This window comes from Macaca mulatta, chromosome 7 (genome assembly GCF_049350105.2).
Source record: "Macaca mulatta isolate MMU2019108-1 chromosome 7, T2T-MMU8v2.0, whole genome shotgun sequence".
NCBI lineage: Eukaryota > Metazoa > Chordata > Mammalia > Primates > Cercopithecidae > Macaca > Macaca mulatta.
This window is the reverse complement of record NC_133412.1, coordinates 91,714,816-91,732,296: the sequence shown is the minus strand read 5'-3', so window position 1 is coordinate 91,732,296 and position 17,481 is coordinate 91,714,816. Positions and strand designations below refer to the sequence as shown.

The following is a 17,481-nucleotide window of genomic DNA, read 5'->3' as shown; positions in this document are numbered from 1 at the left end:
ATCCCAGTACTTTGAGGGGCCAAGGTGGGTGGATCACCTGAGGTCAGGAGTTAGAGACCAGCCTGGCCAACATGGCAAAACCTCTTCTCTACTAAAAATACAAAAATTAGCTGGGCGTGGTGGCAGGCACCTATGATCCCAGCTACTTGGGAGGCTGAGGCAAGAGAATCACTTGAACCCAGGAGGCGGAGGTTGCAGTGAGCCGAGGTCATGCCTCTGCACTCCAGCCTGGGTGACAGAGAGTCTGTCTCAAAAACAAAAAAACAAAAAAACTACCCTGAGGCTACTCTGGCTGTCTTCTGAGTCTTGGAACTTTGGTCTTTTTCCAAGGCAGATTTTGTGATTATATCAAGAATTTGTGTTTTTGGATCAATGACCTCCTATCCTACTGCACATCTTACTTAATTTGGCAGCTTTATCAGGTTGCCAGTTTCTTCACTAAGAAGCCATTGATGTGCCTCAGCACCTCAGCCCTTAAAAGACAGTTTGTCCTTGTTCTGTCCCCAGTGTGTTGGGTTCAGCTTGGCATTGAGTGTGAAAATCAGCCTTGACCGTTGCCATTTCTTAGAAGAAAACACAGGATGCTTCCACCTCACTCTTCTCCATTGCAAAGTATGTTGCCTAGATAAACATTTTCCTACCCTGAGTGTTCAGAGAACCCCCAGATTGGAAATTGAGTCTTACATTGTTCAAAACTTACGTATTTCAATTTCTGATGAACAATAAAGATCCCTATGTAAAAAAAAATGTTTATTCTAAAATCGAAATAGAAAATTAGACTATGAAGAAACAATAGGAGGAAAAACCCTAGAATTGATTCCAATGTGGAAAGAGTCGCTTCTGAGGATGGCACTGGGTGCAGGAAGAGATTGGATGTTGATTCGTTGCTTCCTGTTTCTGCTTGAACCAAGTGTGAGGCAGAGGCAGAAGGCCCAGGGGCTCAAGGGTACAGTTGGGAAAGGCCTTCAAGGTGGGAAGGGCAAAGGGAGGCTCATCGGGACCTGCAAGGAGGGTACTGCTGGGGGTGTGGGAGCCGTCTCCTCCTGGCTCTCCACGGGTCCCTCCCATTCCTGCTGAAAAGCAACCAACCCTGTCATCGTCATCTCCCCCAAATGCCCCTGTTGAGACTGGATCAGCCCTGGAGGTGAAGGGACAGAACTTTCCCCACAAGCTTGAGTAGCTGCTCCTCTTTCCTTATTTGTGTCTCCCAGAGAACAGTGCACACAGCTGGCTCGAAGTCAAACGTGGAAGTTTCGTTCTTCCACAAACAAGCACTTTAAAAAGGTGTCCTTAGTGAGCACTCTCTGGGCTTCAGTGAAGGTACCCCGGGGGTAGGGGGTTGCCCCTGTCTGCTTTTGTGCATCCAGGCACTGGAGTTATGGGCTCTGTAAGATTGTTCCTGGGTGGGAAGGAATGAACCACCTTCTGCAGGAAAGTGTCGGGATTGGGGGCATTTGTTGGTAAGCTTGTAAACATCTTTCACTGGGTTATGTGAAACCTGTCTGCCTGCCTACCTCTCAGAATGTTAGGGAGGTTCAAGGAGGTGATGGAGGAGATAGTCTGTGTCAGACCTTAAAGACAGTCACATTTCACCATGCCCTTTGCCCTTGGGTTGGCTGGGGCCAGACCCCTGCTGCCCTGGGGGTATGGTCCAGCCAGATTATACAGTCCCCCGAGAGCCCTCCTTGTGCCAGTCCCTCTGCCCAGTCACTCAGTACCAGCACCTTCATTTTCTGACACTGCATCTCCAATTGCAGATTGCTGGATCTTTCCAATGAAGGGTTTACAAACTGGGAATTCATGACTGTCCACTGTTGGGGAGAAAAGGCTGAAGGGCAGTGGACCTTGGAAATCCAAGACCTGCCATCCCAGGTCCGCAACCCGGAGAAGCAAGGTCAGTGGCTCTTGGGAATCTCATGACAGCTTTTGTATCTCAACCCTCTTATTACCTCTGGGCCTTATTTAACTACGGAGTCTCTGATAATTCTTTGTTTTGTTTTGTAAAGGTAGAATTCCCATAACAGAAAATTCACCATTTTAAATATTTTTAAGTGTGCAGTTCAGTGGCTTTTAGTACATTCACAATATTGTGTAACCATCACCACTAATTCCAGAATGTTTTCATCCCCACAAAAAGAAACCCCATACCCATGAAGCAGCCGCTCCCCATTCCCTCCTCCCCTCCCAGCTCCTGGCGACCTCTAATCCACTTACCGCTTCTTTGGATTTGCCTCTCCTGGACATTTCATATAAATGAAATAATATAACACCTGGCCTTTTGTGTCTGACTTCTTTCACTTAGCATGATGTTTTCAAGGTTTATCCATATTGTAGTATGCATCAGAACTTCATCACTTTTATGGCTGAACAATATTCCATTGTACACATTGATCACATTTTGTTTATTCATTCACCTGTGATGGACATTTGGCTTGTTGCTACCTTTTTGCTGTTACAAATAGTACTGCTATGAGGATTCAGGTACAGGTTTTTATGTGGACCTACGTTTTCGTTTCTTGTGGGTGTATACCTAAGATTGGAATTGTCAGGTCATATGGTAACTCTATGGTGAACATTTTGAGGAACAGCCAAACTGTCTTCCACATTGACTACACCCTTTTACATTCCTGCCAGCAATGTATGAGAGGTCCAGCTCCTTCATATTCTCATTAACACTTAATGTTCGCTGTTTTTTCATTATAACTGTTCTAGTAGGTGTGAAGTGGTATCTGTGGTTCATCAGTTGCATGATGGTGCACTTTGATGCACAAAAGTTTTTAATTCTGATGAAATTCAGTTTATTTTTTCTTCTGTTGCTTGTGCTCTTGGTGTCATACTTGAGAAACCATTGCCTAACCCAAGGTCACAGAGATTTACTCCTGTGTTTCCTTTTAGGAGTTTTATAGCTCTTATGTGTAGGTCTTTGATCCATTTTGAATTATTTTTTGTACATGGTGTGAAGTAGGGTTCCAGACTCATTCTTTTGTACCCACTTGTTCCAGCACCACTTGTTGAAAAATACATTCTTTACCCTTTGGGTGATCTTGAGACTCCTGTTGCAAATCAACTGACCACAGAAGAGAGGTTCGTTTCCGCACTCTCGATTCTGTTCCATTGGTCTATATATCTATCCTGGAGTCAGTACCACATTGTTTTGTTCACGGTAGCTTTGTAGTAAGTTTTGAAATCAGAAAGTGCAAGTCCTCCAACTTGGTGGTTCTTTTGGCTATTTTGAGTCCCATGTAATTCCATATGAATTTTAAGATAAGCTTGTACATTTCTTTTTTAAAAAGTAGTTGGAATTTTGGTAGAGATTGGATCTGTAGATCATTTTGGGGAATATTTCCACATTAACAATATTAAGTTTTCCAGTCCATAAACACGGGATAGTTTTCTGTTTATTTAGCTCTCTTTAATTTTGTTTAGCAGTGGTTTTTATAGTGTTCAGTATGTAAGTCTTTCACCAATCCTTGGTGAAAGTTGTTCCTAAGTATTTTATTATTTTTATGCTATTGTAAATGGAATAGTTTTCTTAATTTTGCTTTTGGATTGTTTATTTCTCTGGTAATTATTGTACCCTTTTTAATCCCTTTGACTTAATGATCAATCATTTATTTAACCAATCTTTATTAAGTACCAGACTCTGATCTAGGTAATGGGGTTATAACCACGAAAGAAAACTGGAATAATCAGCACACCTTATTTTTTAGTTATCCACAGAGGTCTATAAACACCTGTCTTTGTTCTCTGGGTTGAATGCATAGTAACATTTACAGAATATGCTGGAATCTTGCTTTTCTATGGGCGAGTTTCCTCAAGGTTTGCTTTCACTGTTCTGTCATTCCTTGTGCCCTTTTCTATGAAGATGCAGTCTGCTTCTTGGTCACCCTACACCCTAGGAGTGCATGAGAACCTTCCCCTGCCCTGGTTCTTTTCCAGTTCTTCATAAAACACAGTTTTAGGAGAAAAGAAGAGCATTGACTTGCCTTACACAGAAAATTGACTAAGTCCTCAAGTCATCTACAGGGATCTCCTACCTCCCCCAATTGTATTCTTTCTGGTTTTAAAATAGTAAATAACTATTTTAAGAAAGTGTTGACTGGGCAAGGTGGCTCACGCCTGTAATCCCAACACTTTGGGAGGCCGAGGAGGGTAGATCATGAGGTCAGGAGATCGAGACCATCCTGGCTAACATGGTGAAACCCTGTCTCTACTAAAAATACTAACAAAAACTTATCCAGACGTGGTGGCAGGTGCCTGTAATCCTAGCTCTTAGGGAGGCTGAGGCAGGAGAATGGCATGAACCTGGGAAGCGGAGTTTATAGTGAGCTGAGATCGTGCCATTCTACTCCAGCCTGGGCGACAGAGCAAGACTCCGTCTCAAAAAAAAAAAAAAAAGAAAGAAAGAAAGAAAGTGTTATAACAAATCCTAAAAATACAACACTGTAAAATTTTAAATGACCTGAAATTTACACATTTTAAAAGTGGAATCTCCTAAATTCTTCCTTTTAAAAGCCCCAAAGTATATTGGCCTAGTATTAAAAGTCAAGGTTGAGTCCTCATGCCAGCTGCATCCTCAAGCATTCACTGCTTCGTGGGCACAAGGCGGAGTTCTCATGCCAGCCTGCATGGCCTGCTTGCCTGGGAGGCTGGTGCTGTATGCAGGAGAGCACATAGAGGCTGGGGCTACAGCTCTTGTGTCCTCATAGCATAGCCCTGGGAACTGGGCACACCATTTCACCACCCCAGACCCGTGATCTTTACTCTGTATCATGAGCAGAATACAATGAGTCCTACCCATGTCCTGGGGCAGCTTCAAGGGGACAGTCAATCCCCCATGGAACTGTGCCACTGCAGGCAGCTTTCTCATGCATATCGTGCGTTCTTCTCTTTCCCCTTCCTGTTAGGCCAACATGCATGCACTGAAGCATCTCCCCTGAGTCTACATCCCCTCCAGCCACCACCCACTTCTCTGCTCCCCTTTATGGCAAAGCTGGCAGAACAAGCTGCCTGCTATGGCTGTCACTGGCTCACTCCCAGCCAACTCCCATCCACTGCACAAAAAACTGGGGTTTGTCAGGGTCCCCTGCCGTTTCCACACTGCCCAAGCCTATGGTCCCATCTCTGTCCTCCCCAGGTTGTTAAAGCCAGGGTCTATAGTTCTAACAAACTAAGCATCCTCTCTGGGGACCACAGGGTGCAGTAGTTAAGACGGTGGGCTCAGGAGCCCTTCTACCTGGGGGTAGATGCTGGCTCTAACTCTTACAAATACCTGTGACCTTGGCAAGTCACTTAGCCTTTCTAGACCTTGGTCGTCTTATCTAGAAAATGGGGATAGTACGCAAGTTACAGGGTTGCGGTGGGATGAAATCAGGTAAGCCAGGCTGGGTACTGAGAGCAGGGCCCGGCACACAGCGACATTGGCAGCTCACCCCCACTGGAAGCGCCCTCTTGCATAGCTGCAGTGATGCCACACCTGGTGGGCCCTCTCCACCTCACAGGCTGCTCCTTGTGCATCTCCTTGGCTGATCCCTCTTGCGCACACCCCTGCACATGCTCCTGGGCCCTCTGCTCTTTGTTCCCATCCAGGGATTTCATCCATCCCTGTGACACTGAGCACCTTGTACCTGCTGGTGGTGCCCAACGCTGCCTCTCCCTGCCCTCATGCACCCAGACCTGCTCTGCAGCAGCCTCCTGCTTCTGGGCATAGGTCTAACTGGCTCTGAGCTTGTGCACCTTAGACAGCACTCCCAAACTGCCTCTTTCCTGCTTTCCACATTAATGTAAATAGCTTCACCTTGCACTCCATTGCTTGGCCAAATCCCAGGAGTGAACCTTTAATTCTTCTTTGTCTCCTTCACCATCTGCCTCCAGAATATATCTCAGTCTGCCCACTGTCTCATTCCAGTCCCCTATCATCTCTTACCTCCTCATTCCACTGGCCTCCCTGCCTCGACCCCTACTAGCTAGAGCCACTCTCCACCCAGTGCCCAATGATCCTTTTAAAATATGATTCAGATAATGATGCACCCCTGGTAACTTTCATGACCTCCCACAGCTCTTAGAGCAAAACCCAAATCTCTTAGCCTGACTTGCACATCCTGCTAGCCCTTTTCCACCATGAATCATTTCCTATGCCTCATCACTGACCTCCCTTCTGTTCCCCTAGTATGCCTGGTCTTACCTCCACAGGGCCTTTGCACATGCTGCTCCCTCCTTGGGGACAGCTGTCCCTAGGGCTTCCCGTGGCTGCAGCTCAGAACTGGCCTCATGAAGAGGTCTTCTCTGAATGCCTATGGTGGACGTCCTACCCACTCTCTCACCTCATACTTCTACAGAAACATAAAGGCAGGGGATGAGAATGGGGAGGAATAAAAATTTGCTGAGATTTTCATTCTACATTTAGTGGGAGGGGTGATGGATTATGTCTTACTCTTAGCACTGATAGAGACATATAAACTCAAATATCTTCTTATAGTAGAGAGATAACTAAGATTTAAAACAAGATGCCAACTTTCCAGATCACTAGAGGGAAATAAGAGTGAAGAGAAATTGATCAATATGCCAAAAAAGAAAGAAAAAAGAACTATAGGCAAATTTGAATAGGAATACAGAAGTCTTAAATAAAACATTAGGAAGTGGAATTCATCAGTTTATTCAAAGAATAATACTCCCCTCCAAGAACACAGCCTTCACTTGACAGATACTTATTGAGCATTTACCAAGTTCTAAGCACTGGGGGTGCACCGGTGAACAAAACAGATGCTAAGCTTATATTCTAGAAGGCAGAGGAAGCCACAAAACAAGATTACCAGGCAAGAAGATGTTGTCCATTAGATGATGAGAAGCTCTAAGGAGAAAAATGAAGAAGGGAAGGGTGACAAGGGCATTTCAGGGTGTCCCAGGAAGGCCTCAGGGAAGGGACATTTGAGTAAAGCTCAAAGAAGATGAGGGGGTGAGCTCTGCAGACATCTGGGAAAAGGGCATTCCAAGCAAAGGGTTCACACCCGGGCAGGAGTGTGCCTGGTATGTTCCAGGCACAACAGAGAGGCCCCCGAGGCTGCAGGGGGCAGCAGGAAGAGGGGCAGAATAGGACAGGGCCAGGCATTGAGAGTATGGGGACCAGATCGCACTGGGCTTTGTCAGCCCTCACAGGGCCTTGGTTGGAAGCCACTGAGGGATTTTAGGCAGAGGAGAGAGGTGATCTGAACTTCTGTGTTAATAGGCTAACAGCTGGTCAGAGTAGATGGAAGTGAGGATGGGAGAGGAACAAAAGCGGGGAAGCCAGTTAGAAGGTCATTGCAATATCAGGTGAAGGTGACTCTGACAGGGCAGCATCAGTGGAGTCTATGAAGCAGTCAGATCCTGAAAGCAGGGTCGAGAGATTTGTAGATGGATCAGATGTGGGCTGTGAGAGGAGAGAAGGGGGCATGAATGACTCCAGAGTTTTTGTCCTGTACAGTAGAAGAATGGAGTCCCAGTTTCCTAGATCTGGAACATTGCAGGGGGAGAAGATGCTGGAGAGAAGATCAGGAGCTTGGATTTAGGTGGGTTAAATCAAAGATACTTGCACAAGTCCAGGCGAAGATATGTATCTGGAGGTCAGAGGGAAGACTGGGCTAGAAATACACATTAGGTGTATTAAGTATCGTCAGCTTTTCAAGCTGTATGGGCAATGGAAGATCTGTTTATATAACAATGATTAACACTTGGAGCCTATTGCGTGCAGGTGCTGAGCAAGCTTTAGGCTTGCAGTGGTGCACAGCACGGAACCACATGCCCTGCACACCTGTGTGCCTGCCACACTGCTTCCTGCCCAGCTAGATGCTACCATATCAGCTCCCTGCTTGCTGCCTGCATGGCACTCAGCAGCTCCGGCCTCGGCCTTAGCACTAATGGGCTTGCCATCTGCAGCCTTCCTTCCTTCCGGTCCTGCTGTGCTCCGAGAGCCTCCTGCTGCATGGTGTATGATAGATACACAATAGGTGTTGGCGGATTAATTAGTCCAGTTGTAACCCTCTGTAACCACCACATGACCAGATGCTCTGTGTACTACAGAGGACACAGGATTAGTGGATACAAGAATACTTCTTGGGGATGGCCCCAAATTAAGTCTTGACACAGGCTGATCTCCACCCCTCAGCATGGGTAGAAACTGGATCTTTGCTTTCAGAAGGTTGAGACGGGTGCAGAATAAACACCTTGTGGCACCTTCCAGCTCTGATCTTCTGTGACCTACTGGAATTTGGGGGGCGGGGACACATTCTCCAGTGTCATCACAGAGAGTGTGCACATTCCTGCGGGGCATCTGGGGTCACTTCATTCCGCGCAAGTTTTCCCCTGTAGAGAGCTGCCACTCCTGAACGTGGTCTTTGCCAGAAACAGCAAGTGCAGGCATGCATCCTGCCACGGCTGATGCACGGCAAGCCCTCCCTGCTGTGTGTGGGGAGGACGGGCTTCTTGCTGTCACCCACAGGCTCCGTGCATCCTCCCCAAGCACAGTGGGAGTTAGCCTGGGAGCCTGGATCCCACCAGCATCTCTCCACGGTGGAAATCCATGTGGCCCTCGCATGGGACACTGCAGTTGCAACTGAGTCTCCCCCACCTTCCCTGCTCACTTCATTCCAGGGCAAGCCTCTGAGCGTGTTGTTCAGCGTGGCGGCTGGATCCTTCCAGGGTGAGGGAAAGGAGTGATGGAGTGAGACCAAAAGGGGTCAGAGGGGCTCAAACAAAGACCAAGCGGCCCTCTCCAGGTTAGTGTATGGACCCAGTGCTTTTGAGGTTGATCCAGGATAAGCCCTCTTCAGCCTCCAAATGAATGGTGCCTCTTCTGGCTGTTCCTGAAATGTCAAAATGGGAAGGTCTGCATATCCTAACAGACACATCTCAGATGCATTTTGCAGAGGTTCTGCCATGTGTCAGATGCTATGCCAGTGCTCAGGGGCACAGAGAGGCCCCAAGACACAGTCCCTGCCCCTGAGGAGCCCACAGGCTGGTTGGGAACATTTTGGATTTCAGGAACCAATAGTACCATGCACAAGGGCCCAAGGGCCACCAGTGACCCGGAAGAGTGCCCGAAGTTCAGCGGAGCAAACAGGGATTTCCGGCTGAAAGAAACAAGGAAGGGCTTGTGAAGAAGGGTCTGCCTGAGGCCAAATTCTCAGGAGTTCCCCAGTGCCACTTTGTTTTTTCATCTTAGTAGCACAGAAAATACAGGCCATTAGGAGATGGAGACCACCCCAAGGGTACTGCTGTCCTTTTTGTTTTGTAGAATGAAGTGCCAGGCAGTGCCCACATATGACCTGCCTCACTCCGCCTACCCCCAGGGGTGAGACTTCTCAGTGCTGACCTTGCTTCCCAGGCCCTGGGAGGGACCACAGAGGGGCTCAGCTGCGACCAGCCAGGCTTCCCCACCCAATCCGCAGGGCGAGTGCGGGGATGTCAGGCTGAGACATAGTCCTCAGTGATGACCTGTCCTAACTCCCCTCCCTCCAGGGGCAGATCTGGGCCTTTGCATGAGTGCAGAGCAGAGGTGGGAGCTTCCTGGCCAGGCCGACATGAGCAAAGGGCCGGCTGCCTCTGGGAGGGTGCTCTGGTGCCCACAGAGGGCGTGAGTGTGGATGGGGGTCTTCAGTGGACAGGGCATTGAGGTGTGGAAGAGAGTCTGAGAACATCTGTATGAACCACCAGAGAGTCAGGAAGCACCCGCTAGGAGGAAGGGTGAAAGGATGCAGTAAGAACAGAGAACCATGTCTACCCATAGCTCACCAAGGCACTGGTTATGCTGTGCCCATAGACCCGGGTCCCAACGTAGGCATTGTTCACAGTAAGACCAACCCCCAGAGCATGCCTGCGAGGCCACGCCAGGTGGGCAGGGCAGCCGCTGGAAGGGGCTTCTCATCAGTGCATGGGTGGAGAGGGGAGCCCGGCCCTGCCTGCACACTATGACGCTATTGTGTACACAGGGAGGCAGGAGCAGCCCCAGCGCTGAATGTTCAGGTCAACCTGTTAGTGCCTGTTGGGGACCTCAGCCTGGGAAGGTGACAGAGGTGACCTCGGTTGCCCTCTAGCTCCAGGATTCAGAGCTCTAGAGGCCAGGAAAATGCAGGGCTGGTCAGCATTAGTGGAGTCAGCTGCCTGTTGGCCTCGTCAATGCCGAGGTATGAATTGATCCCAAGTGGGCGCTATCTTCCACTCCCTGGTTGTCTGGTGAGGGTGGCCTGTGAGTGCACAGTCACCACCAGCCTCAGTGCCAGGCACAGTGCAGCACACACACAGGCATAGACCAGAAAAGCAGGCAGTCCTCACTTCTCTACAAGCATTCCAAGAACCTGTGCTTGGGGCAGGGTGCTTCGTTTCTGTGGTGTTCATTTCAATCTCCTTCAAATCTCTGCAAGTTAATTGCTTTAAAAAAAAAGTGAAAAGAAAAAAAAACACTGCTCCAATGGTGTGCTGTGTAAAAGTGCTTTAAAGTCTGTGCTAAGACCCAGGGTTTATGAAGTAATTAAGTGATCTGACTGATATGCTAACTCGAATAATACTCACCTCCTGTCAGATTGAACGTGGCTTATGTAATTAGTTTTAAAACCATTTTTAAAAGTTGAGTAGCAGATTAGTCATCCATTTTCCTCTTCAGTTCCTAGGCCAAGGATCTGGGTCCTCCCAGGATCACTCTCTTCCAGGAGGCAATTTAGGAATGGAATCAAGTGCGAATCCTGCTTTGCAGTCCTACAGCGTTTGCAGGTATTAACGGCTCGCCATGCATTCCTGCATCCAGCACACTTTTATTTATTTATTTATTTGTTTGTTTGTTTGTTTGTTTTGAGACAATCTCACTCTGTTGCCCAGGCTGGAGTGCAGTGGTGCAATCTCGGCTCACTGCAATCTCTGCCTCCCAGGTTTAAGTGATTCTTCTGCCTCACCCTCCTGAGTAGCTGGGATTACAGGCATCTGCCACCATACCTGGCTAAATTTTTTTTTTTTTTTTTGTATGTTTAGTAGAGACAGGGTTTTGCCATGTTGGCCAGGCTGGTCTTGAACTCCTAACCTCAGGTGACCTGCCCATCTCGGCCTCCCAAAGTGCTGCGATTACAGGGGTGAGCCACCGTGCCCAGCCCAGCACACCTTTATTGAACTCTACTTAGCTCCAGATTTGGGAACACTAGGACCTTGCCCATGCAGTGCACAGTGTGAGTGTGGAAGAGGGGGCGGCTTCCACTGTGGGTGAGCTCGCCACTCCAGCCGTTACGTAGAGAGCCTGCAAGGCTGAGAGACAGGGAGCTGGCGACAGTGCAGGCAGAGCAAGGGTGATAGCCTGTCCTGCAGCACATCTTTTGGAGAAGTTTGGCTGCATTTTAGAGAGTTGCCATCCAAAATACCCAAGATTTTAAGTTTGGACCCAGAATGCAGAAAGTGTCCATTCTCTGAGAAACGTGTATGCTTCATTCTCCCACGTCAGACATCGGACAGGCCTGGGGTTGGATCCTCCTGCCTCCACTTTTCCTGTCTCTCTGGCCTCTGCACTGAGTCTCCTCTCCTGTAAGACAGGGTTGAGCAGAAGTGAGACCCAGACCAAGTAACTGAAGAGAGGAGCCTCCCCAGCCCACCCTTCTTACTCAGAGCCTACATTGGTGGTTGCACCTGAACCACAAGGCAGAGCCTGTGCACCTGCCAAGGTCAGGCCAGCCTCCCCACTCAGGGCCACATCCTGCTCAGCACCCTCAGGCACAGGAAGGTCCCTGCACCTCCTCATGACCTGGGGATCCCATGGGCATGCCTGATGCATGTGAAGTGCTCTGCAGGAATCGACCTGGGCTTCGTCAGCCCTAAGGGGCATCTGCATGGTGTGTCTCCTGTTCATGGAGCACACACTTACCTTCTCTGCACACCTGCCCCATGCCAGGTCTGCTGGGTAAGCATGGGGGTGAGGGACGCTTCCTTGTTCTTCACCTCTTCCACCCCAAGAGCCCAGCTCAGTGCCCTGCAGGCAGGTCGACCAGGGATATGACTCTCTGTATAGGGCCCAAACCTTACTGACTTGGCCTGGCCCTTGCTTTGTAACCAAGAGCATATCTAAGGTGCTGGGACACCTCCCACGGTCTTCCCCTGCCAGGGAGAATTGTGAGGCATCAATGTCTAAATGGAAAAAATAATCAAGCATGCTCTCCAATCTTCTCTCTATAATTGACACCATGTATCTCATTTCATGGTTCCAAAGGGTTTTACATACTTGGTATTCACACAGTAATAAATAGACTGTCTGAGACAATTGATGGCACTTTTAAAAATCCTGTGTCACTCCTGAACTCTGAGAATTCACTTTCTCCCTGATTAAAATTTCTTTCTTCTCTAATCTTTCATCTGTTTCCAAAAGAGCAGCAACCCACATGTGCTGTGTTTCTCCAGATTATTTCAACAGCATTATTTCCAGATTCCCACCAATCTAGGAAAGAAGTCCAATTTATCAAAAGAAAAAGAGAGGAATAGGATGATGATTAGCACCTACGTGTTCTCCAACAGGCACTGGGTGCTATTTTATCTCATTGTTACAAATCAGTATAGAATCAGGGGTCTTAGAGTTAGATGATAATAAGGAATTAAAGTTTCAGGAACAGTTAATTTTGCTAGTGATGCATATCATGGTATTTACAAGTGAAGATATTACCGCAATGCCTAAGATTTGTGCTTTAAACTATTCCAGAGGGTGGGCGTGGGGAGTGGGAGAGTAGGGAGGGGGTGGAGGAAACAAGATTGAGAAAGGGTTGGGGATTCTTGGGACTGTGTGATGGGGCATGGGGACTCATTGTGCTGTTTTCTCCATTTTACGTTTATTTGAGAATCGCCATGATGCAAAGTGTTTTTAAAAGCACATGTATGGGAAACATTTCTTCCGAAGAGGTCAGAATGCAAGACTATCTAAGAGATTTAGATGGCACAATTAAATATAACAATGTAAAGATTTCACTGCTTTACAGCAAATACACTTTGGTTCTTCACTTGTGAGGAGTAAATGCTCAGTGTGCCGTGGGACACGTAGTTTCTTTTATGTTTGACTACAGGTGCTCTAGACAGTTCCTGGACGTGTGTATGGGAGTGTGTGCTTGGGTGTATATATGTGTATATATGTGTGTATGTGTGGGGGAGAGCACTGTGTATAAGTATGTATGTGTGTATGTGGGTTTGTATATATATGTGTGTTCATGTGCATGTCTATGTGGATATGTATGTGTGTATATGTGGGCATTAAGTATATGTGTATATGTGTGCATGTATCTTTGTGTGTGTGCACATGGATATGTGGGTGTGTGTATGTGTGTGGTGCATATTTGCTTGTGCTTGTTTTTCAAGACCCAGTGTAGCACAAGGTTGAGCTCTAGAGCCGCCTGCCTCTCAGATCCATCTTCCACCACTGGTCATTGCAGACCTGGGCAGGCCATTTCCATGCTCTGATCCTCCAACCCATCCTCTGCCCAGGGACGGCAGGAGGATTAAACGAAACAGTGCCCGAGAAGTGCTGAGCCTTGCCAGGATGAACATGATTCTCTTTTTGTGAGTGTTTAGATTCTCCTTTTGTGGAAGAGGAAGCTGAGTCCAAGCTCCTCCACCCAGAGCCTGACTGAGCCCACCTGGCTGGAAGGGACAGAACCTGGCATCAGGGCCGTCTTCTCAGCTCAGGGCTACCCTCACTTCAACCCAACCTGGTGAGGTCTCCAGGCCCCCCCAAGGCAGTGCAGGCAGCCCGTAGTTGATCTGATCTCTTTAGCCCTGTGGCCAGTGGTTTTCATGTGTCTGGCTTTAAGATATTTCTGGTTGGATTTTTTTGTTTAAAGTGTTGTGATTAGAAGATAAAAAGTAAATTAAATGTTAAAAGCTGGGAGCCTCTGCTGGGTGCCAGCTAGGGTCAGGGGTGTTGAGGAATGTTGCTCCTGAGAGGCCACCTCACTTGGCTGAAATCCAAGAGAGCAACAGGGCTTCTGAGAACTTGCTTTAACCAGCTCACAAGAACAGGGGTCCCCATCCCACCTACTGGTCCATGGTCCAGGGCCTGTTAGGAACTGGACTGCACAGCAGGAGGTGAGCGGCCAGCAAGCGCTTCATGTGTATTTATGGCTGCTCCCTGTCACTCCCATTACTGCCTGAACTCTACCTCCTGTCAGATCGGCAGAGGCACTAGATTCTCACAGGAGTGCGAACCCCATTGTGAACTGCACATGCGAGGGATCTAGGTTGCACACTCCTTATGAGAATCTAATATCTGATGATCTGTCACTGTCTCCCATCACCCCCAGATGGGACCATCTAGTTGCAGGGAAACAAGCTCAGGGCTCCCACTGATTCTGTATTATGATGACTTGTATAGTTATTTCCTTATGTATTACAATGTAATAATAATAGAAGTAAAGTGCACAATGATCGCCATGTGCTTGAATCACCCCGAAACCATCCCCACTGCTCCCCACTGGATCCCCAACTGTGGAAAAATTGTCTTCCAATAAACTGATTCCTTGTGCCAAAAAGGTTGGGAACATGCAATAGGTACTTGGAATAGATGCTTATTGATTTTTAAGGGTTTTTCCTATAGACTGTGTTCCTGAATGGGAGGATTCAGTATCATTGAGATACCTCTTCTTCACAAAGAAGGGATAGCCATCACTTTAACACAATCCCCATCAATATCACAATAAAATCAAGGGAATGCAAGGAAAACCTATTCTGAAAGAATGGGCACAGAGAATAGCTAGAGAAATTCTGAAAAAAAATGAATGCAGGTGTGTAACTATTTTTAACTATGATAAAATGATGTGGCACTGGTGCTAGAACAGACAGATCAAGGGAACAGTATGGATAGTCCATTAATAAAGCCATAGAGATACGCTAAGGATAGCATTTTAAACTGGTGGGAAAAGACTGAAGTGTTGAATAAGAGTTATTGATAATTGGCCAACCATTTGGAAAGAAAATGTTTATCTTGATGCATACACATAAAATTAGAAACTTCTGTCTGGCAGAAGACATCATAAAATTAGAAAAATATTCCTATAATCTCAGCACTTTGGAAGGCCGAGGCAGGCAGATCATGAAGTCAGCAGATCGAGACCATCCTGGCTAACATGGTGAAACCCCGTCTCTACTAAAAAAAAAAAAAATACAAAAAATTAGCTGGGCGTGGTGGTGGGTGCCTGTAGTCCCAGCTACTCGGGAGGCTGAGGCAGGAGAATGGCATGAACCCGGGAGGCAGAGCTTGCAGTGAGCCGAGATCGCACCTCTGCACTCCAGCCTGGGTGACAGAGCAAGACTCTGTCTCTAAAAAAAAAAAAAAAAAAAAAAAATTTGAAAAATATTTATAAAATATTTTGGACAAACTCAAGTGATTCACAGATGGCTTTTTCACTTCTCTCTAGCCCACGGGTTGGCAAACTTTTTCTGTAAAGGGTCAGATAGTAAATGTTTGAGGTTTTCTGGTCTCTGAGACAACTACTCAACTCTGCCATTCTAGTGTAAAATAGCCTTGGAAATTATGTAAATGAGGGCCATGCTGTGTTCTGACCTAACTTTATAAAAATAGGCGGTAGGTCTGTGACCTTAGTTTGCTGTCCCCCACTCTGCCCTGTTTACATGTTCAGTTGAATTGAGTCTTCTGTTTCATGGTAGTTAAGAGGGCTGTTTATTTGGGTATTATCTGAGGCATCTCATCCTGTCCCCATTTTCCCACCACCCATGAAGCTATATTGTCCTGCTTGCTGGTAAATATTTAACAACTACACGGGGGAAATTATATATAGATATAGATGTATCACATAAGTTCATTACAAATTTTACTGATATAAAGGATGTGTAGCAAACAATTTACAAATAATAAAATATACACTGCTTGTATTATAAATTCTATTTAGCCAACTGATTCTCAGAGACTGTTTTCATTGATTTTTGCCAAATTCTTGTATCCATAACAAACCGATGGTTGCGATTCATGAACAGTTGTCGTTCCAGCATAAATATTGGGTAATATTTTTGCCATAGAAACAACAAAGACATATGTCAGAACTTCATTCACTCACCAGTGATGGGAACAACTTCTTTGCTAAATTGGAAAATACTTTTCAAATACTGGAAGAATATCTGTTCAGTTTTGTATACTGTTCTCAATGTAATGCCTACGGACACGAAACAGTTTTAAGTTATACCTGCATTATTAATGCTTTCTCCATCACTTTCTTAAGTCTAGAAAATCAACAGTAAACCCAGCCCTTGTTTGTAGTATTTGTCAATTTCCATATGGGAATATTCCCGCCATGGCCAATTTCAAGCTGCTCACGTGACATCACTGGAGACGGGTTGGTAAGAGAGGGGCCCGGTAGCCACCATCAAATAGTGCTTCCCCTGTGTAGATGAAACAGATGTAAGTAACCCTGAAAGTGACAAAATATAGTGAGATCATGAGGAAGGGGTAATTTGTGAATATTCATTACCTTTGTTTTTAATATAATTTATTCAATTGTAAGCTTCTGTAATTTAATTTTTAATAAAGGCTGTGTTTAACAACCAGCTCACAAAGTTCCTGAAAATGTTAACAATCAGTTCCATTAAGCCAGTGCTAGTCGGCCCCAGCACACCACTACATACTGGGAATTGAATGGGTAGAGGGCTGTCTTTCTCTTGGCATGAGCACATTTTAAGGGGAGCGTATTCATTGCAGGACCAAGGCTCAAAGTGCACTGCTCCCCACCCGTCCCGGCTCCTCTGTATCCTTGTGGAGCCAGCCCCTCTGAGTAGAGCCTTTGGTCCTCCCCTAGGACTATACATCACAACCAGGGGTTCTTTTTTCATTGACTTCATTCTTCCCAGGGCCCACTCAGAGGCCCCCTGGTCTAACTGCTGTTTAATAAATCAGCCTATTTTTCTGACTAAATCTTGCTAATCAGCAAATAGTGATCATCTGAATTCTACATATGCTAAAAGGTCATTTTTCCAAGGGGTAAAATTAAAGTAATATTTGGCATAAAAATTTCTAATACACAGGTAGACACCTTTATCTCTAATACCTCAACCCTAGAGGTTAGATGATCACAGAGTGCTATACTGTGTTATAGCTGATCACAGAGTGCTGTACTGTGTGTTATAGCTGATCACAGAATGCTGTACTGTGTTGTAGGTGATCACGGAGTGCTGTACTGTGTTGTAGGTGGTCACGGAGTGCTGTACTGTGTTGTAGGTGGTCACGGAGTGCTGTACTGTGTTGTAGGTGATCACGGAGTGCTGTACTGTGTTGTAGGTGGTCACGGATGCTGTACTGTGTTGTAGGTGGTCACGGAGTGCTGTACTGTGTTGTAGGTGGTCACGGAGTGCTGTACTGTGTTGTAGGTGATCACGGAGTGCTGTACTGTGTTGTAGGTGGTCACGGAGTGCTGTACTGTGTTGTAGGTGATCACGGAGTGCTGTACTGTGTTGTAGGTGATCACGGAGTGCTGTACTGTGTTGTAG

At 46.6% G+C, this 17,481-nt stretch overlaps 1 protein-coding gene across 10 annotated transcripts in view; it reads left to right on the top strand.

The window, feature by feature from the left end:
- The window catches only part of PCSK6 (proprotein convertase subtilisin/kexin type 6), a 188,554-nt gene that overhangs the window by 121,715 nt on the left and 49,358 nt on the right, over positions 1–17,481 (top strand). For 6 of the 10 annotated variants that reach the window (XM_028850196.2, XM_077940470.1, XM_028850195.2 and 3 more), the window contains exon 13: positions 1,758–1,894. The exons of the other annotated variants lie outside the window; for them this stretch is intronic. In XM_028850196.2, the coding sequence (XP_028706029.1) occupies positions 1,758–1,894 (137 nt within the window). The remainder of the gene's footprint in view (positions 1–1,757; positions 1,895–17,481) is intronic. 10 annotated transcript variants of the gene reach the window in all.